The sequence below is a fragment of the Macaca fascicularis genome, chromosome 2 (assembly GCF_037993035.2).
Source record: "Macaca fascicularis isolate 582-1 chromosome 2, T2T-MFA8v1.1".
Lineage (NCBI taxonomy): Eukaryota > Metazoa > Chordata > Mammalia > Primates > Cercopithecidae > Macaca > Macaca fascicularis.
The window spans coordinates 1,948,092-1,969,886 of record NC_088376.1 but is presented as its reverse complement, the minus strand read 5'-3'; the positions used below and the strand labels follow the sequence as shown (position 1 = coordinate 1,969,886).

Sequence of the window (21,795 nt, the reverse complement as noted above, 5' to 3'; positions counted from 1 at the left end):
TTCCTCTCGGCCCCGGATGTGACTGTTTGGCTGCGCCGCCTCGCGCCTTACGCTCGACGGGATTGGGCGCCGGCGGGTGAGGTCATCACTGGGCGCCGAGGAGGGGAGCGGGAAGAGCAGGTATGAGGCTGGGGCCGGTGGCTTTGATGCTGCTTTCCAGTGCCTTTTCCTCTTTCTGGTCTGGTGGCTCCGCGTCTGCTCTCCTGGGCCCCCTTTCCTGTGACGTTTCCCTGTGTCGGTTAGGTCCTTGCTTCAGACTCCAACTCAACGCGTGAAACTTTTCTTTCCTTGCTGGCCAGTTCCTAGCTCCCCCACCTTTTTGTGTAGCTTGGGCAGCGGAGGCCGTCTTGACCTGGTCAGGCCCTCTCGTTCTCCCCGAATATCGGCAGTTAGCCCAACGTCTGTGCCTGTGTGCCTTCGGAAAGTAAGGTGGCTGCGACTGAACACCCCCGCGCCCACGCCTTCGAGTGCCATTTGAGTGCTAATTAACTGCTTCTGTCTTTTGGACAAGGTGTGGCCTTTACTGGAGCCACCGCTTAGTAAGCAGATGAAGGCAATGTAGTTTTAGTCAATTAAACATTCCAATAGGGAGAATGACGTGGAGGCCATGATTATAGATGGATTCTTGGAAGGGGAAGAATTTCAGCATCCCAGCCTGGGCAACATGGAGAGACCGTGTCGCTACAAAATATAGAAAAATTAGCCGAGGGTGGTGGCGTGCGCCTCTGGTGAACCATAATCGACTGCTGTGCTCCAGCCTGGGCGACAGAGTGAGCTCCTACCTCAGACACACACACACACACAGCTATATCCATCTCTTAGTCTCTAGTAAAAGCAAAGGAACGGCAGCTACCTTCCCTACCCTCTGATACATGGTGTTTGATTATTACTCGCCTGTCCGTTCTCCTCATATGTCTTTTTCACAAAGTCCAGTAACCGTAATTTTCATTCTTACCAATGCCAGCGCCACAGCCCTTCAGTCATTTTGGTTGCTATCCAGCTTCTCCACATCAAGTCCAGCTTTAGAAACCCCAAGCCGGTAAAGAAAAGTTGACCTCTGCTGACTATGGTGATGGTGACTCTCTCTCACTAATTTCTTTTAAGTTTTCGAGGATAAGCAGAGTTGATCCATCTGAAAACGAGATAATGAACTAGACAGAATGAACAGCCTTAAAGGCACAAGCACTTGAAAGGGACAGTGGTGGTATGACTGGTGCAGAGTGTTTCGAGATCATTCAGTTTTAAAGACTGGCCTTTATCCTGTCACAGTACAGCCGAGGTAGAACCTTTGAAGGATCCGATGTTTTTCTGGTGCTAATCTCTAGCCCAGTCGCTGAGGTGACTTTCAACGGCAGACCGTCTCCTAAGTGCCCCAGGTAGAATTTCAAAGTAAAAGATTACCCTTCTCAGCCCCTCCTTTTCTTTTTTACAAATCTTTCACCTGCTCATCACCCACCCCGCCAAGCCCCTTCCCCGTGTTCAGTACTCACTCTGCGCTCCGCCAAGCCCCTTCCCCGTGTTCAGTACTCACTCTGCGCTCCGCCAAGCCCCTTCCCCGTGTTCAGTACTCACTCTGCGCTCCGCCAAGCCCCTTCCCCGTGTTCAGTACTCACTGCGCTCTGGCCGATGAGAACTGCCAGCTGCGGCACCTCACCCTTTTAAAAAATGCTCGGCCGGGCGCCGTGGCTCACGCCTGTAATCCCAGCACTTTGGGAGGCTAAGGCGGGCAGATCACCTGAAGTCAGGAGTTCGAGACCAGCCTGGCCAACATGGTGAAACCGTCTCTACTAAACATACAAAAATTAGCTGGTTGTGGTGGCCGCGTGCCTGTAATCCCAGCTACTCAGGAGGCTGAGGCACAAGAATCGCTTGGACCCGGGAGGCGAAGGTTACAATGAGCCGAAATTGCGCCATTGCACTCCAGCCTGGACAACAAGAGTGAAACTCTGTCTCAAAAAAAAAAAAAAAAAAAAAATTGCTCTCAAAATAACTCACCTGGCAGGGCACGGTGGCTCATGCCTGTAATCCCAGCACTTTGGGAGGCCGAGGTGGGCGGATTGCTTGAGCTCAGGAGTTACACCAGCTTGGGCAACATGGTGAAATCCTGTCTGTACAAAAAAATACAGTAATTAGCTGGGTGTGGTGGCGCATGCCTGTAATCCCAGCTACCTGGGAGACTGAGGTAGGAGGATCACTTGAGCCCAGAAGGTGGAGGTTGCAGTGAGCAGAGATTGGGCCACTGCACTCCAGTATGGGTAACAGAGGGAGACCCTGTCTCAAAAAAAAAAAAAACAAAACAAGAAAAACTCACCTTTCCCTCACCCACTCTATATGATTTCAGTAGGTATTAGAAGGAAGTGATCTATTATCTGATTAAAGTAATTTACAGTAGGATATGATTAACTGCTGTGCTTGACGCTTTAGGCAACTCGATAGGAAAAGAGAAGCTTGTGGACTTGATACATGAATGTGGGGATGGTGACACTTCACCTCTTTCTGCCAGGCTTTTCCAGTTGCAGTCAGAAAAGCAAGAAACAGTGGCTTGCCAACTCATTTCTGAAAAATTGTTTTGATTTAACCCAACTTTAATTACATTTCTTCCCACTACCCTTCTATCACAGCAATCTGATTGTTTAACTTTTTGATAGTGTTCTTTGGTGTGTTTCAAATAATAACAAATCATTTTAATTTTATAGACTAAGTAAATGATTTTGGAGGCTCTGGTTGAATCACTGATCAATGCTTTGCATGATAAATCTTGATTGACTAAATTAATAGCCACAGAGTGTATAGATTTCTGGGGCTTTCCAAACTTCCCTCGGCCTTTTTTTTTTTTTTTTTTTTTTGAGACAGAGCCTCACTCTCACCCAGGCTGGAGTGCAGTGCACAATCTCAGCTCACCACTGCAACCTTCACTTCCCAGGTTCAAGCAATTCTCCTGCCTCAGCCTCCCAAGTAGCTGGGATTACAGGCACACACCACCACGCCCAGCTCATTTTTGTATTTTTAGTGGAGACAGGTTTTCTCCATCTTGGCCAGGCTGGTCTTAAACTCCTGACCTCAAGTGATCCGCCCGCCCCAGCCTCCCAAAGTGCTAGAATTGCAGGCACGAACCACCACGCCCAGCCTCCCCCACCCTTTTTTTTTTTTTTTTTTAACATTCCCAGGAATAGTTATTTGTTTTTATTTTTCTGACTGGAAAACAATCAGTAAATATTATCTGCGATTTAGAGAGCAGGAGTTTAGTGTGTAGCGTTTAATAAGATAGTGATTTAGAGAGCAGGAGTTTAGTGTGTAGCGTTTAATAAGATAGAGCTGTTCTTGGGGTCTTGTGAGACTAATAGAACAAGAGTTACTACTGGTTCCATTGTGGAAAAATTTATAGGAACTGTAGTCTTTATAATACTCCCTTTAGGGACAAAATTCGTTTATTGCCTATCTTCTCATACTTTGGAGTAAAACTTAACCAAATGAACCTTGAAGATTGAGTTAAATCTTTTCTAGAAAAGAGTTAAATTAGAAAACCTGCTAAAACGTTTGTCTGTCGGTCAACATTTATTTGGCTCTCCTGTGGGTAGATTTGTAATGGAGAAATAGGAGCATTAGAAACTCTGCTCATTCTTGTTTCAGAGAAAACCTAAAATCCCAGCTGGGATCCAAAACCTGTATGCACACAAATATCAGCAAATCTTAATGCTCTAGAGCATAGACCTCCTGACTTCAAAGTTGATTCATCATAGCAATGATCTGGCCGATGAGAACTGCCAGCTGTGGCACTTCACCCTTTTAAAAAATGCTCTCGGCCAGGCACTGTGGCTCGCGCCTGTAATCCCAGCACTTTGGGAGGCTGAGGCGGGCAGATCACCTGAAGTCAGGAGTTCGAGACCAGCCTGGTCTCGAAGAAGAGGCTGGGAAAGAAATGATCGACATTATAAAGATTTGAAAGTGCGGCCGGGCGCGGTGGCTCAAGCCTGTAATCCCAGCACTTTGGGAGGCCGAGACGGGCGGATCAAGAGGTCAGGAGATCGAGACCATTCTGGCTAACGCGGTGAAACCCCGTCTCTACTAAAAAGTACAAAAAACTAGCCGGGCGAGGTGGCGGGCGCCTGTAGTCCCAGCTACTCGGGAGGCTGAGGCAGGAGAATGGCGTAAACCCAGGAGGCGGAGCTTGCAGTGAGCCGAGATCGCGCCACTGCACTCCAGCTTGGGCGACAGAGCGAGACTCCGTCTCAAAAAAAAAAAAAGAAAAGATTTGAAAGCATTGGCTGGGTGCAGTGGCTCATGCCTATGATCCCAGCACTTTGAGAGGCTGAGACAGGAGGATTGCTTGAGCCCAGGAGTTCGAGAGCAGCCTGGGGAATGTGGGAAAACCTCATCTCTACAAAAAAATACAAAAAATTAGGTGGGTTTTGTGGCGAGAGCCTGTAGTCCCAGCTAACCAGGAGGCTAAGGTGGGAGGATCACTTGAGGCTGGGGAGGTCAAGGCCTGCATGACAGAGCAAGACCCTGTCTCAAAAAAAATTGAAATTGTTAAACAAAATTGTAACTTAAATTGACTTTTCAATATTCAATTCAAATTTGTAGAATAGCATCTTTATCATGAGATAAGTCAGTATTACAGTTCCTTAGCCTAAATACTATCAGTGCCTTTCGTTTAAAATCTTGGTTTATCTGGAACTTTTGGCAACAGTCTTTGTTACAGCATATTTACCTGCTGCTGTTTCAGTACTTGTCAGCAAAAATCAAACCACCAGGGCTCCCTGTTTTTACCTCCCTCTGAGTCATTTCCTCTCCAGTCCTCTCCTTTAAATATTACTGCTTCAGTCTCCAATTAGTTTCTTCTGTATATTAATTGAGTGCTTCTGCTTGAAAACAAAGTTTAATTTTGTCTTTTTTCCATTTTAGTTTTATGAACATTTCTATATTTGATTTTGTGACCACGTTTCTGTTACCTTGATTACTAATAGATCAGTGATTTTTTTGCAGTCTAATTAGTGATCCTGTGTGTGACTAAAAGTAGGGGGAAGCTGGGTGCGGTGGCTCACACCTATAATCCCAGCACTTTGGGAGGCTGAGGTGGGCGGATCACTTAAGGTCAGAAGTTCAAGACCAAGCCTGGCCAAATGGTGAAACCCTGTCTCTACTAAAAATGCAAACATTAGCCTGGTATGGTGGTGGGCGCCTATAGTCTCAGCTACTTGGGAGGCTGAGGCAGGAGAATCGCTTAAACATAGGAAGCAGAGGCAGAGGTTGCAGTGAGCTGAGACTGCGCCATTGCACTCCAACCTGGGCGACAGAGCAAGACTCTGTCTCCAAAAAAAAAAAAAAAAAAAAGCTTTGTGTTGGGAATGGAAACTTTGGGCAGATTGCCAGATTATTTTAAATGATTTTTCCAAATAAGGAAATTTATCTCTGTACCATTGGGCTAAATTCAAGTATCTTACCTGGAAATAGCATAGCAGCTCTGGGGTCTGGCACTCGGGTAAGTTCTCCTTTCGCTCATGAAATTAAAAATTAAATTTGTCGAGATAGATTTGTTTGCTTCCTTTTGTCTTGACCAAGAGTAGAGTTGTATAAATTGCCCTGATTCCTTTTTTGTCTTGACCAGCAGGCAGGCAAGGCAGGCCAGTATTATGTGGCATTTCCAGTGTGTCTATATCTGGGATTCCTAGAGGATCAGAAATCTAAATTTTGCACTGTTGTGTAAATGCAGGCAGATGATAATATGATTAAACATATGTGAGGACATTTTAAAGCACTGATGACTTACTAGTAATTTTTGGTCATTTTCTGTTTCTTCAAAGACTAATAACAAAACCGTTGTCAGGTGGAGTTGTTAGAAAAGGACCTTCATGGCCGGGCGCGGTGGCTCAAGCCTGTAATCCCAGCACTTTGGGAGGCCGAGACGGGCGGATCATGAGGTCAGGAGATCGAGACCATCCTGGCGAACACGGTGAAACCCCGTCTCTACTAAAAAAAAATACGAAAAAAAAACTAGACGGGCGCGGTGGCGGGCGCCTGTAGTCCCAGTACTCGGGAGGCTGAGGCAGGAGAATGGCATGAACCCGGGAGGCGGAGCTTGCAGTGAGCTGAGATCCGGCCACTGCGTTCCAGCCTGGGTGACAGAGCGAGACTCCGTCTCAAAAAAAAAAAAAAAAAAAAAGGACCTTCATTATTTAAATATTTGGAACCTGGGCAACATAGGGAGACCCCCCCACCCCGACTTTGCAAAAAAATAAAATAAAATAAAATAAAAATTAGCCAGGCATGGTGGTGCACATAAGTGGTCTGAGCTACTCAGGAGACTGAGGTGGGAGGATTGCTTAGGCCTGGGAGGTCGAGGCTGCAGTGAGCCACGATTGTGCCACTGCACTCCACCTGGGTGACAGAGCAAAACCCTGTCTCAAAAGCAAAACATTTGGGATCCCTTACAAATCCTAAGAGTCAAGTGACCTTGGGAAAATTATTTAACATTTCTGAGACTCGGTTTTATTATCCCTAAAATGGAATAATACCAATCAAAAGGGTTGCTTTGAGAATAAAATTAGATAACCTACTGAATAAGTATCTGGTGGGAAGACCCAAGCCTGCCATTTTCACCAGTTCCCCAGGTGGTTATTAGTGCAATACAGATTCTGCAATTCCATTGTACATCAGGATCACCTGGAGGACTTACTAAAACACATTGCGTCCAGGTACGGTGGCTCACGCCTATAATCCCAACACTTTGGGAGGCCGAGGCAGGTGGATCACCTGAGGTCTGGAGTTTGAGACCAGCCTGGCCAACATGGAGAAACCCCGTCTCTACTAAAAATATAAAAATTAGCCAGGCTTGTTGCTGGGTGCCTGTTATCTCAGCTACCCGGGAGGCTGAGGCAGGAGAATTGCTGGAAACCGGGAGGCGGAGGTTGCAGTGAGCTGAGATCGTCCATTGCACTCCAGCCTGGACCAACAGCAGCGAGACTCCATCTCAGAGAACAAAACAACAACAACAACAAAAGCACATTACTTGGTCTCACCCCCAGAGTTTCAGATTCAGTAGATCCGGTGTTGGGTCTGACAGTTTGCATTTCTGACAAGTTCCTAGGTGGTGCTGATGCTGCTGGTCTGGGGACCACACTTGGAGAGTACTGGTGCAGTACATGTGATGCCACTTTGAACCAGCCTAATAAAAACAGAAAAAGTAACAATAGGAATACTTGTTGAGTACTCATTATGTGCCAGGCACCATTATGTGTGATTTACATGTATTATGATCCTATGAAATAAGTGTTGTTATTATCCTCATTTTATAGAGAAGAAAAGTGAGTGACAGAGAGGTTCAGTAATTTGCCCAGTCACCTAGCTACTACAAACCTGGAGAGCCTGGCTACAGAGCTCATCATCTAAAACATTATTCAGATAAGAGGTATAACCTGATGATTTTGCAGCCCTCTCTTTAATAGAATTTTTCCTAATTTAAAATATTTAGTGTTTATTCTTCTGTGGGTTCCATATCAAAGACTGGAGGACCAGCCTTACCTAGATCGCTGATGGCAAAGGAAGCCCCACTGAAGCATTTGCCAGCCAGGATACAACCCTGTGTTCAGCTAGGCTTTTGGAGACTTGATCTTTAAGTGTCCTTTTTTTTAAAAAAAAAATTTAGTTTTTTCAAGATGTCTTTTTTTTTTTTTTTTTTTTTTTTTTGAGACGGAGTCTCGCTCTGTCGCCCAGGTTGGAGTGCAGTGGCCGGATCTCAGCTCACTGCAAGCTCCGCCTCCCAGGTTTACGCCATTCTCCTGCCTCAGCCTCCCGAGTAGCTGGGACTACAGGCGCCCACCACCTCGCCCGGCTAGTTTTTTGTATTTTTAGTAGAGACGGGGTTTCACCGTGTTAGCCAGGATGGTCTCGATCTCCTGACCTCGTGATCCGCCCGTCTCGGCCTCCCAAAGTGCTGGGATTACAGGCTTGAGCCACCGCGCCCGGCCCAACATGTCTTTATGAAATAGTGTTGATTACGTCTGTCTCCTACCATCAAGTCAATGCATAAAACATGAGATTACAGTTGTTTCCCCTTCACAGAGTCTTCGGGACCATTATGGCAGTCAAGTGGACCGGCGGACATTCTTCTCCTGTCCTCTGCCTAAATGCAAGTAAAGAAGGGCTGCTGGCTTCCGGAGCGGAGGGCGGAGATCTCACGGCTTGGGGTGAAGATGGAACTCCATTAGGACACATGCGGTTCCAAGGGGCTGATGATGTTACCAGTGTCTTATTTTCTCCCTCCTGCCCCACCAAGCTCTACGCCTCACATGGAGAAACCATTAGTGTACTGGATGTCAGGTCCCTCAAAGATTCCTTGGACCATTTTCATGTGAATGAAGAAGAAATCAATTGTCTTTCATTGAATCAAACTGAAAACCTGCTGGCTTCTGCCGATGACTCTGGGGCGATCAAAATCCTAGACGTGGAGAACAAGAAGGTCGTCAGATCCTTGAAGAGACACTCCAACATCTGCTCTTCGGTGGCTTTTCGACCTCAGAGGCCTCAGAGCCTGGTGTCATGTGGACTGGATATGCAGGTGATGCTTTTGCACAGAGTACTTGGAGAATTTCTGAGTGGGATTTGCTAACAGAATCAAAGTATTGATCACACCAAATACCTTTGCTTTTTCTGTTTTCTACTAACATATCCATTTATGAACGATAAGCCTTATTTCTACATTTAATGCTAGTCTGATAAAATCTAGTAGAATTTATTCACAAAGTAATCGTTAATCCTTTACTCTTCCTTTCTCTGTACTGTAAGATATTCCTAAAACCTGAAAATTCAAATATTTGGTTGTAAACATCTGTTTAAACAAACAACGGTGAGTACTAAAGGCAGAGTTGGTCCACCCATTCTCTATAAACTCTGTTTAAACAAAAAGTTAGAGGGATCTGTTTTTACTTTAAAGTTCTGGGGTACATTAACTGAAATATTGTGTATTGGTGATCAGGATCAAAGCACCGTATTCAATGCTGAGTTTTGAAAGGAGCATCACGGCTGGGCGTGGTAGCTCATGCCTGTAATCCCAGCACTTTGGGAGGCCAAGGTGGGCAGATCACTTGAGGTGAGGAGTTCAAGACCAGCCTGGCCAACATGGTGAAACCCCGTCTCTACTAAACATACAAAAATTAGCCAGGCGTGCTGGCGGGCGCCTGCAATCCCAGCTACTTGGGAGCCTGAGGCAGAATTGCTTCAACCCGGGAGGCAGAGGTTGCAATCAGTCGAGATCTCGCCACTGCGCTCCAGCCTGGGCAACAGAATGAGACTCTGTCTCAAAAAGAAAAAAAGGAAAAAGAAAGGAACATCACAAATTGCCCAAATCCAGAGGAAGTCCATCAGGAAAGCAGATATATCTAGAAACCCCATTATGTAGAGAACTGGAGGTGTTTAATTCTTAGTTTTCTTGAGGGAAAAAAATGGAATATGCTGGTCTTCGTAAGAGAAGTCATGGGAAAGCAGATTTGGGCTTAACGTAAACGTTTTCAAATAGCTTGAACGTTCCCATGGCAGGATGTGCTTCCTCTTGAGAGTAAATCTCATCACGGGAGTGACAGTCGTCACAATTTCTCTCTGTTGAGCACTTAGTTCTTGACAGTGCTTTGTGTATATTCGTTTTAATTCTAATCACATCCTCCTAGTGATTTTGTTTTTGTTTTTTTAATAAAGAAACTGAAATTCACATTAAGTATCTACATAGCCACCTGACTGGGATTCAAAGCTCAATCTCTCTGGCTCCTAAGGCTGTTTTTTCTCTAGGATGACAGGTATTCAAGCAGAGTATCATCAGTAATGTCACAGAAAAGTGTCTTGGTTTGGGATGAGGTGGCTTCTAGAGAGAGAACCATTGAGAATGACCTGTGTCCAGCACTGTTTAGGCATTTAATCTCTGTTCTCAGTTGCATACAGTATCTTCTAAGATTCTGTGTTCTTTTTAATAGCATCAGAAGTTTTGACTTCCACCCTCTTGGCTAGTGGTCTTTACCTCTCCCTCCCCAACCCTGCATCCCCCTTATAATTTAAGAATGATGAGACTGTTTTTGTTGTCACCATGCTGTTCCCCTCTCCTGCAAGCTACCAGTATTCAGTAGGCAGAATCAGTGGCTGTCCTGCAATGCTGGGATATCTCCAAACAATAAAGAATTGTTCCCCAAAAAACATCGATAGTGCCTGGGTTGAGACTCACTCTACATGTGTGGGGCATAGTGACCCTGCAACCTCTACCTTCCTTTTCCACTCCTAGGTTTTGACCAAGCCCTTTATAAATCTCGTACATCCTCCACCCTGGTGGTAATAATCTGCCCTTGTGGTTGTAAAGAAAGAGCTGTACAACCAGGTGGACATGTTTTAAGTAGGCAGATTGTACAGTGTGTCTTTGAGTAGTCGTTCTGTCATCCTTCAGCTATACCAGTTTTCCATCAGTAGCTCGTTAATTAACCACTAGGCATGGCGATAGACAATTAGGTATGCAAAAGTGATGTGTACTTTTCAGATTAGATAAGGAATGGGCATTCAGAATTTACTCTCTTGCCCCCAGTTCCAGGTAAGACGTTTTAGTGGCCGGCACTTGCTAGTGAACAGCCCAGGAAACAAGTATTTTGAAAAAGGGAGGCTCAGGTAATTTCTTATTTTGATTTGCCTGGTAAAATTGCTGAGCGTTCGTGGTAGATTTGTTTCTACACTGGGTTGTGATGTAACAGCCGTACAACCATGCTTTTAAGAAATTATTTCCTTAACTGAAGTTGAAACTCTATAATTTTTTCCACAGTTTTCTTCCTAAAACCTGTTCATCTAGTATTATCCTAAACTTTAAGGATAGCCAGTCTATGGGGGAGCCCAAGAATGTCGGCATAATACTAGTGGAAGGGAGTTGTGACTATTTTGAGTTCCTGCTCTCTGAGCAAACAGATTTTATCACAAGGCAGCAATTGAATGATTGCCATGTTCAACACACCTTTGTTCTTATGTAACAGTAATTATCAAATTATTTCTTTTGACTTAGGTTTGAATAATTAGGCAGGGCCAGGCGTGGTAGCTTACGTGCCTGAGGGCTCATGCCTGGGATCCCAGCACTTTGGGAGGCCAAGGCAGGCAGATCACTTGAGCCTGGGAGTTCGAGACCAGCCTGGGCAACATGGCAAAACCCTATCTCTACAAAAAATTACAAAAATTAGCCAGGTGTGCTAGCATGCACCTATGGTCCCAGCTACTTGGGAAGTTGACGTGGGAGGATCACCTGAGCCCAGGGAGGTCGAGGTTGTAGTGAACCGTGATCTTGCCACTGCACTCCAGCCTGGGTGACAAAGTGAGACCTTGTCTCAAAAAAATAAAATAGGCAAAGCACATTCAAAGAGGCAAGGAACTTAAAAGCTAAGTGTGGTTCGTTAAGACACTTGAGACTGCTTAATTTTTTATTTAATAGGTACAAAGTAATATTTATATATGTGAGGTATAAAGAATAACATTAGGTTGGGCACAGTGGCTCATGCCTTTAATCCTAGCACTTTGGGAGGCCATGGGGGGTGGATTGCTTGAGCTCAGGAGTTTGTGACCAGCCTGGGCAACATAGCGAAACCACGTCTCTACAAAAGATAGAAGAATTAGCCAGGCGCATGGTGAGCACCTATAGTCCCAGCTACTTGGGGGGCTGAGATGGGAGAATTGCTTGAGCCCAGGAGGTTGAGGTCGCAGTGAGCCAAGATTGTGCCTCTGCACTCCAGTCTGGGTGACAGAGGGAGACCTCGTCTAAAAAAAAAAAAAAAAAAAAAAAGAAAAAAAAAAATTAAATAAATACCTGTATACCTACCATTCAACTATACTTATTTTCTTGAAAGACTTAGAAAATTAAAACTGTCATATTTCTGTAGCATACATGTTGATGTTCTTTCCCTGCCCCTTTCTGCATCTGAAAACAGATGATTCAAAGGTTTGTTATTCTTTCTCAATTTTGTAAGACCAAAATATCAACACTTACAGACCAGAATGGTGGAGAAGGCTGTTTTGTTTGTTTTTGAGACAGGGTCTTTGTCATCCAGGCTGGAGTGCAGTGGTATAATTATAGCTCACCACAGCCTCGCACTCCCTCAAGTGATCCTCCCACCTCATCCTCCCGTGTAGCTGGGACTGCAGGCGCAAGCCATCACACCCAGCTAATTTTTTTTATTTTTGCTAGAGAGGAGGGCTGGCTCCCTATGTTCCCCAGGCTGGTCTTGAACTCCTGGGCTCAAGCAGTCCTTCTGCTTTGACCTCCCAAAGTGCTGGGATTATAGGCATGAGCCACTGCACCTGGCCTTAAGAGGCTCTTTATCTTGAAGATGAGTCTTTTATATGGAAAGAAACGTTTTTGTAAAAGGGGGATTTTTTTTTGAAAAGTCACTTTGTTACTATTACATTCACTTCTGAACATTTGCTGGTTCCCCACTTTTTCTCCTTTCGATGTTTTACAGAACCGTGAGCCCCAAACTCTTTCATTGTTTTCTTTCAGTATCTCTAGCTCTCTTGCTTAGGATGATAACTGCTTGAACAGCTGGTTGAGAAATTAAGTGTGAAACACCTCGGAGTCTTTAGCTGCTTGGAAAAGCCAAGAAGCGCAAAGGGAATGTCCAGACAGGAACAGTCTGGAATCCTCAATACATGGGAATGATTCTAGACTTGGTAGAATCTGGGGTGGCTGTTGACACGTTTAGATGGTTTCAGTCAAATACAAAGGTGTTTCAGCTGCTGAAACACTTGGGGTGCAGTTCGTGTTTGAATGTCTTTGGAGGACAGAAAATACGAGAAAGAACTGGGGCTATCTGCCAATACAGTGAAGCTAGCAGATTCTAGAATGTCCATTTTCCTTGTGTGTGTGTATATATGTATTTTAAGATGGAGTCTTGCTCTGTTGGCCAGGCAGCAGTGCAGTGGCACGATCTCGGCTCTGCCTCTCAGATTCACACCGTTCTCCTGCCTCTGCCTCCTGAGCAGCTGGGACTACAGGCGCCCGCCACCATACCCAGCTAATTTTTTGTATTTTTAGTAGAAACGGGGTTTCACAGTGTTAGCCAGGATGGTCTTGATCTCCTCACCTCGTGATCCGCCCGCCTCGGCCTCCCACAGTGCTGGGATTACAGGTGTGAGCCACTGCACCCAGCCGTGTTTAGATTTTTTAATAGAAACTGTTTTTGAGCGTTGTGGCTGATGTGTGTAATCCCATCACTTTGGGAAGTGGAGGTGAGCGGATTGCTTGAGCCTAGCAGTTGGAAACCAGCCTGGGCAACATAGCAAAAACCCTGTCTCTACAAAAATTAGCTGGGTGTGGTAGCGTGTGCCTGTACTCCCATCTACTTGGGAGGCTGAGGTTGAGGGATCACTTGAACCCGAGAGGTGAAGGCTGCAGTGAGCCATGGTCATACCACTGCACTCTAGTCTGGGTGATAAAGTGAGACCCTATTTTAAAAAAGACAAAAACAAACTATTTTCATATCAAGTTTCAGCACTCCTTCCTGTTATATTTTCTTTCTTTTTTTTTTTTTTTTTGAGGCGGAGTCTGGCTCTGTCGCCCAGGCTGGAGTGCAGTGGCCGGATCTCAGCTCACTGCAAGCTCCGCCTCCCGGGTTCCCGCCATTCTCCTGCCTCAGCCTCCCGAGTAGCTGGGACTACAGGCGCCGCCACCTCACCCGGCTAATTTTTTGTGTTTTTAGTAGAGACGGGGTTTCGCCGTGTTAGCCAGGATGGTCTCGATCTCCTGACCTCATGATCCGCCCGTCTCGGCCTCCCAAAGTGCTGGGATTACAGGCTTGAGCCACCGCGCCCGGCCTATATTTTCTAATATTTATTTGTTTTACTTTAGCTTATTTTAATTTGTTAGTACTTTAACTTCACCCAAATAGTGATTGTTCGTCACATAGTATAATGTTATAAACCCAATTCAAAGAGATTTTCATCTAAGAGAAGCAGAATATAAGTGTTAGTAGATGTCACTGCTTTTGAAGATAAGCCAATAAGAATAATCACAAGGGAAGTTACCTTGAATAGGAAACCAAATTCTTAATAGCATCAGCAATGCTAATCTTGCCAATTCAGATCTATGCTTTTCCTGTCTAAACAAGGTCATGCTTTTTCCAGTGTCTATTAAAATTATGAGTTATAATTCAGGGATGATGGTAAACTACATGGTAAAACAGCTGTCCGCTTTGAAAGTATTAAGAGTATTTTTCTTTGCAAAATGGTTGATACAGGAAAAGAATGAATCACTAGATGATAATGTAAAACCCATTCACAAAGCTTATTAAAAAAAAAAAAAAAAAGGTCGGGAACAACAACGAAAAGCCAAATGAAATTAACACCAGGATGTCATATTAATCAACAGACACATTTGGAATTTCTCCTCTTTCTCAGCCATTATGCTAGGCATTAGCAAAGACTAATTGAGTCTCAAGAAACTGATAAGCTAGCAGAATATGTCAGTTAATGGAACAGAAACTAGATACAGGAAAGAGAAGCAGGCTGAAATAGGAAAGCCTTCTTGGAGGCACCGGGACTGAGCTTAAGCCCCTTGGATGGGTAATTGGGTAATGTGAAAGGAAAGGCATTCCAGATAGAAACCATTTCAGTGATATCCAGATTGAGTTTATTTACTTGATAGGCCTTGTTACCTATAACCAGCATAGACTAAAACTAGCAAATTTCATAACGTTTGGTTTCACTTGAAGAGATGAGAGCAGAAAAACCTTTAGAAACTTGCTTAACAATTACACTTTGATGGGGTTTATTAATCAAAAATTACTCAGGATCTTGTTTAATTCTACCTTACTGCAATCTAGTTTTAGTCCCGGGATAGCATTCCACTGGCATGTTATGGCAGCATTTGATTATTTTTTTTGTACTGCTGGGAGGCTACCTTACTGCTCATTCTCAGACCACTTTAACGATTGTATTAGAAGCTGAATAAGCACACGGTAGTTGAGCAAATTGACTAGCATTTTGTATGACTGTGTAATTTCTTCTTACGTAAAGGTGATGCTGTGGAGTCTTCAAAAAGCCCGACCACTCTGGATTACAAATTTACAGGAGGATGAAACAGAAGAAATGGAAGGCCCACAGTCACCTGGTCAGCTCTTAAACCCTGCCCTAGCCCACTGTATCTCTGTGGCTTCGTGTGGTAATATTTTTAGTTGTGGTGCAGAAGATGGTAAGGTTCGAATCTTTCGGGTGATGGGAGTTAAGTGTGAACAGGAACTGGGATTTAAGGGCCACACTTTAGGGGTATCCCAGGTCTGCTTTCTCCCAGAATCCTATTTGCTGCTTACTGGAGGGAATGATGGGAAGATCATGTTGTGGGATGCAAACAGTGAAGTTGAGAAGAAACAGAAGAGTCCTACAAAACGTACCCACAGGAAGAAACCTAAAAGAGGAACTTGCACCAAGCAGGGTGGAAATACTGACGCTTCAGTAACGGATGAGGAAGAACATGGCAACATTTTACCAAAGCTAAATATTGAACATGGAGAAAAAGTGAATTGGCTCTTGGGTACAAAAATAAAGGGACACCAAAATATATTAGTAGCTGATCAAACTAGTTGTATATCTGTATATCCCTTAAATGAATTTTAAATCCAATAAAAACATTTGAAGAATTGTGGCAAAACTGTTTTTCAGATTTAAAAAAAGATCCTGGTTCTTTATTTAAGCTGTTTGTTATATGTAAAATCATACTATTTTGCTCTACAAATTTTAAAATATTTGAACAAAAGACAATTGGATACTTTATATAGTAAGTGATATATTAAAGTTTGGAGGAAGAGAATGAATATTCATTGTGTACCATGTACCAGCCATTTTACATATATTTGATTTCTTGTTCTGAATCAATGAAGTTTTTTCCCCTATTTTAGTGCCACAGGAATTAAGACTTAGAGATGTTATGTAACTTAAAGATCCAGGAAGATTGCAGGCACAATGACTTGTCTGGAAAGGACCTTGTTACTTGTCTGGAAAGGACCTTGCCTACCCTAGGGAAGCCCACATCCTGTTCCAAATCGGTCACCACATTAGTTACTTCTGGCCGTGTGCAGTGGCTCACGCCTGTAATCCCAGCACTTTGGGAGGCCAATGCGGGCGGATCATCTGAGGTCAGGAGTTAGAAACCAGCCTGGCCAGCATCGCAAAAATCCATCTATACTAAAAATACAAAAATTAGCCCGGCCTGATGGCACATGCCTGTAATCCAAGCTACTCAGGAGACTGAGATGGGAGAGTCGCTTGAACCCAGAAGGTGGAGGTTGCAGTGAGCCAAGATCACACCACTGCACTCTAGCCTAGGCGACAGAACGACTCTGTCTCTAAATAAATAAATAAATAACATTAGTTATTTCTGATCCCAGGATGTCATGAGGAGCATTACCACGTTGGAAGAGAAAACCTGTTCTTGCTTGTTCTGTGTAAAGCCCAAATTGCTTTGCTGACAATTACCTTTTGCTGTGTTTCTAAAAAAAAAGGGTTCCAGGGTCAAATCAGTTTAGGGTGTTACGCAGCAATCCAGGCCATGATGCTGGTGGAGTGAGAATGAATTGCAGTTATTAATGAGCAGAAATTCTGACTAAGCTAGAAGATAGGAAAGAGAATAGAGGCCTAGATAGGGTGTCAAGAGTTAGGTTCCTTTTCATTGAGGCCTGGATTGCTGTCTTCTCTGCATGTTCTTTCAGCTTTCACTCATACTGCCTACTCTTACATTTAAAGTTTTTTTAATTTTAATTTTTTTTATAGAGAGGAGCCTTGCTATGTTGGCCAGACTGGTCTCAAACTCCTGGCCTCAAGCAATCCTCCTATCTTAGCCTCCCAAAGTGCTGGGATTACAGGTGTGAGCCACCGTACCTACATTCAAAGCTTTGAAGAGATCATCTGATTGGTTACCATTATTCTTGTTTGTAGAGATCTGTTTTTCATAAGTTCAGTTTTAGTCAGGACTCCTGTTGCAGGTGACAGAAACCAAATTCAAATTGGCTTAACAGAATAAAAAGGAATGTATTGGCTCCCACAACTGAGAAGTCCAAGAATAGTCAGGTGCATACTGCTGGGGTGGCTACAAATCTACTCTACAAAGTTCATAGAAAAATAAAGTATACAAGTCAATGGTTTTTAATAAATTGAGAGGGTCCTGCAGCATCACCACAACCTAGTTTTAGAAAATTTCTCTCCCCCAGCCTAGGAAAACCCATTCCTACCAAAACAAACACAAACACACACACACACACACACATTAGCTGAGCGTGGTTGTGCGTGCCTGTGGTCCCAGCTACTTGGGAGGCTGAGGCAGGAGGACTGCTTGAGCCCAGGAGGCAGAGGATGCAGTGAGCCAAGATCGTGCCACTGCACTGCAGCCTGGGCAACAGAGACAGACTGTTTCAAAAAAAAAAAAAAAAAAAAAATTCTCTTCTCCCAAAAAGAAACCTCACTGGAAACAATTGGAACCCATTAGCAATTACTTCCCATTTCCCCTTATACCACCACTTCACCCCTACCCTAGGCAACTGTTACTCTGCTTTCTGTCTGTGTAGTTTGCCAGCTCCAGACATTTCATATACATGGACTCATGTAACATGAGGTTTCTTCAGACTGGCTTCTTTCACTTAGTGTTATGTTTTCAAGATAATGTTTTAGCATGTATCGGTACTTCATTCCTTTTTATGGCTGAATAATATTCCATTGTACTTATATACTATACCACAATTTGTTTATCTTCTCATTAGCTGATGAGTATTTGGGCTGTTTCTGTTTTCAAGCTATTCTGAATAATGCTGCTATGAACAAGACGATACCTAGGAGTGAAACTGACAGTCACATGGTAAATATGTGTCCATATTTTGAGGAACTGCCAGATGGCTTTCCAAAGTGACTACACCATTTTACATTCCCAGCAGCCTGTCTTTTTTTAATTATAGTTTTCTGAGTGGGTATGAAGTAGAATCTTATTGTAGTTTCAATTTGCATTTCCCTAATTACTAATGATGTTCTGCATCCCTTCGTATGCTTGCAGGCTTACACGTTTATGGCAAACAAATTTTTAGCAAAGGTACTAAGGTTATTCAATGGGGGAAATCTTAGTCTTTCTAACAAGTATTGCTGGAACAATTGGAAGCCATATGCCAAAAAATGAACCTCTGCTGTTACATCATAAATAATGGATCATAAAACTAAAAATAAGAGCTAATGCTCTAAAATGTAGGAAACGTAAAAGAAGATCTTTGTGACCTTGCATTCAGCAAAGATTTCTTAAGACACAAAAAACATGAACCATAAAAGAAAAAAATTGACAAATTGGACCTTATCAAAGTGGAAAGCTTTTGTTCTTCCAAAAAAAACTATTAAGAAAATGAAAAGCTGGCTGGGCGTGGTGGCTCACACCTGTAATCCCAGCACTTTGGGAGGCCCAGACCAGTGGATAGCTTGACCTCAGGAGTTTGAGACCAGCCTAAGCAACATGGCAAAACCCTGTCTCTACAACAAATACAAAAATTAGCTGAGTGTGGTGGCTCATGCCTGTAGTCCCAGCTGCCCAAGAGGCTGAGGTGGGAGAATTGCTTAAGCCCAGGAGACGCAGAGTGCAGTGAGCCGAGATCATGCCACTGCACTCCATCCTGGGTGACAGAGTGAGACCCTGTCTAAAAAAAAAAAAAATTAATAAATAAAAAAAAAGGAAAAAAAAATAAAAGAAAAAAGGCAAACCACAGACTGGGAGAAAATATTTGTAGAATGTATACCTACTGCAGAGCTTATATCCAGAATCTATACATATGGAACTCTCGCAACTTAAAAAGAAGCCAAAAAACCTAATTTAAAAATGGGCAGAAGATTTGGACACCTCACCAATATGGATATATAAATGGCCAACAAGTACATGAAAAGGTGCATGACATGAATAGTTATTAGGTAAATGCAAATTAAAACTACAATGTCATACCTGTATACACCCACTAGAATGGCTAAAATTTGAAGACTGACAGTGTGGACAAGAAAGCAGAGCAACTGGAGCTCTCATACATTGTTAGTAGGAACGCAAAATGGTACAGCCACTTTGGAAAGCGGTTTGGCCACTTTTAAAGCTAAACCTATGCTTATAATATGACCTAGCAATTCTACTTTTAGGTATTTACTTAGGAAAAATAAAATACTATCACATTTGGGATTTTTAAGAAAAGAAAAAGAAACAATAAAAAAATTTTAAAAAGAAATGAAAAATATATTCACACAAAAATCTTGACCCCAATGTTTATAGCTACTTTATTCATAATAGCCAAACTGGAAATAATCCAAATGTCCCTCAACTGTTTAACACCTCACAGTGTGTCCATGCAGTGGAATACTATTGAGCAATAAAAGGAACAGATTGTGGACATAGGCAAGAACATGGACAAATCTCAAAAGCATTACGGTATGTGAAAGAAGCAAGTATATGCCTAGCAGAGTAAATACTAATGATTCCATTTACACCCAAATACTATATGATTCCATTTATATGACATTCTAGAAAAGGCAAAACAGAAAGCAGCTCAGAGGTTTCCAGGGTTCAGAGGCAGGGTGTGGTGGCTCACACCTATAATCCCAGCACTTTTGGAGGCCTAGGCAGGTGACTGTAAACATTTGTCAGAGCTCAGCAAGCTGTACTTTTTAAATTATTGAAATTTATTGTACGTAAGTTATATCTCAAAACTAGTTTATTTTTATATTTTAAAATTAGAGATGGGGTCTTGCTATGTTGCCCAGGCTGGTCTTGAACTCCTGGCCTCAAGCAATCCTCTGGCCTCAGCCTCCCAAAGTGCTAGGATTATAAGTGTGAGCCACTGAATTGGGGCTGAAAACTAATTTTTTTAAAGGTTGCTTGCTATAAAGTGCAGTTTCAAGACAAGTGTCTTGGTGCTTTTTCTGGACCTATTACTACCCCACATCTCTTGTACTAGAGCTTCAAGCTTTCACCACCATTAATGTTTATATTGTCTTGATTTACTTTAATCCTACTAATTTTTCACTTAAAATAGTAATTTTTTTTTTTTTTAAACAGAATCTGGCTCTGTCGCCCAGGCTGAAGTGCAGTGGTGCGATCAGGGCTCACTGCAACCTCCATCTCCCGGGTTCAAGCAATTCTTCTGCCTCAGCTTCCCAAGTAGCTGGGATTACAGGTGTGCACCACCGGCCTGGCTGATTTTCATTGTGTTTTTTTGTCTGTTTGTTTTTTTTTGAGACAGAGTTTTACTCTTGTTGCCCAGGCTAGAGTGAAATGGTATGATTTCAGCTCACTGTAACCTTGGACTCTCCTGCCTTAGCCTCCCGAGTAGCTGGGATTATGGGCGCACACCACCACACCTAGCTAATTTTTTGTATTTTCAGTAGAGACAGGGTTTCACTATGTTGGCTAGGCTGGTCTTGAACTCCTGACCTCAGGTGATCCACTCACCTCGGTCTCCAAAAGTGCTGGGATTATAGATGTGAGCCGCCATGCCCCGCCTAAAATAAGGATTTTTAAAATTAGGCTTGACAACTTAAATTAATACTTTTTCCATCTTTTCTTTGTCTCGTTTGAAGTTATGATGTTAGAAGTAATAAAACAGGCTGGGTGTGGTGGCTCATGCCTGTAATCCCAGCACTTTTGGAGGCCTAGACAGGTGGATCACCTTAGGTCAGGAGTTTGAGACCAGCCTGGCCAACATGATGAAACCCTGTCTCTACTAAAAATACAAAAATTAGCCAGGCGTGGTGGTGCACGCCTGTAATCCCAGCTACTCAGGAGGCTGAGGCAGGAGAATCGCTGGAACCCGGGAGGCAAAGGTTGCAATGAGCTTTGTACTCCAGCCTAGGCGACAAGAGTGAAACTCCGTCTCCAAAAAAAAAAAAAGAAATAATAATACAAGCTGGGCATGGTGGCGCATGACTGTAGTCCCAGCTACTCGGGAGGCTAAGGCTGGAGGATGACTTGAGCCCAGGAGTTTGAGACCAGCCAGAGTTTTAACTGGGCATGTGTTAAACAGAAACACCTTGACTGGTTTTTCAGCAGACACAGTGCCCCCAGAGCTAACAGTCACTCAAAACAAGGGCCAGTAACCTCTTTCCCCAGTGTTCCACCATCAGTCCTCTATTCATCACTGTGGTAGGAGAAGTGACAGGAAGAATGTATCTTCCATATCATATCATGGAGTATCTGGGGTTTGAAAACAAACAATATCTAAAATTTTTAAAATAAATGATAGTAATATATATTCAGATTTTTTTCATCTAAAATTTATAAACTGAGAATGCATAAACCAAGTGATGGGTGTAATTCAATTAGATAAAAAATTTATGATTGAGTCATTTCTCTGCCCAAGGTATTATCAACTTGCCAAATGCAAAAGAACCTGCTGTAAAGAAGCTTTGTGAAATCTATGATGTGAGAGATGACTTAGTTTCAACAAATCAGCATCAGCCATCATAGTATGTTAATGCTGTCAATTTAATTACTTGTAATTTGTTTTGTATTTAATATGTAGGTTTGTTTTGCTCTTATAGTTGCATAAGCGCTGTAAGCATAAGAATTTTATACCTGGCCAGGTGCGGTGGCTCACGTCTGTAATCCCAGCACTTTGGGAGGCTGAGGTGGACGGATCTTGGGGTCAGGAGTTTGAGACCAGCCTGGCCAACATGGTGAAACCCCATCTCTACTAAAAATACAAAAGTTAGCTGGGCATGGTGGCGAGCACCTGTAATCCCAGCTACTCAGGAGACTGAGGCAGGAGAATCCTTTGAACCCCAGAGGCAGAGGTT

At 43.3% G+C, this 21,795-nt stretch overlaps 1 protein-coding gene across 3 annotated transcripts; it reads left to right on the top strand.

The window, feature by feature from the left end:
• The first annotated feature begins 78 nt into the window (after positions 1 to 78).
• WDR53 (WD repeat domain 53) lies at positions 79 to 15,649 on the top strand. Of its 3 annotated transcripts, none has more exons than XM_005545284.5 (3): positions 79 to 120; positions 8,062 to 8,557; positions 15,019 to 15,649. In XM_005545284.5, exons 2-3 carry the CDS (start codon positions 8,078 to 8,080, stop codon positions 15,613 to 15,615), a joined length of 1,077 nt encoding a protein of 358 aa, XP_005545341.2. In that variant the 5' UTR covers positions 79 to 120; positions 8,062 to 8,077; the 3' UTR covers positions 15,616 to 15,649. The 3 variants fall into 3 exon arrangements, with proteins under 3 accessions (XP_005545341.2, XP_045243194.1, XP_065395702.1); XM_065539630.2 differs by lacking the exon at positions 79 to 120 and adding an exon at positions 7,297 to 7,408; XM_045387259.3 differs by lacking the exon at positions 8,062 to 8,557.
• The last annotated feature ends 6,146 nt before the right edge of the window (positions 15,650 to 21,795 follow it).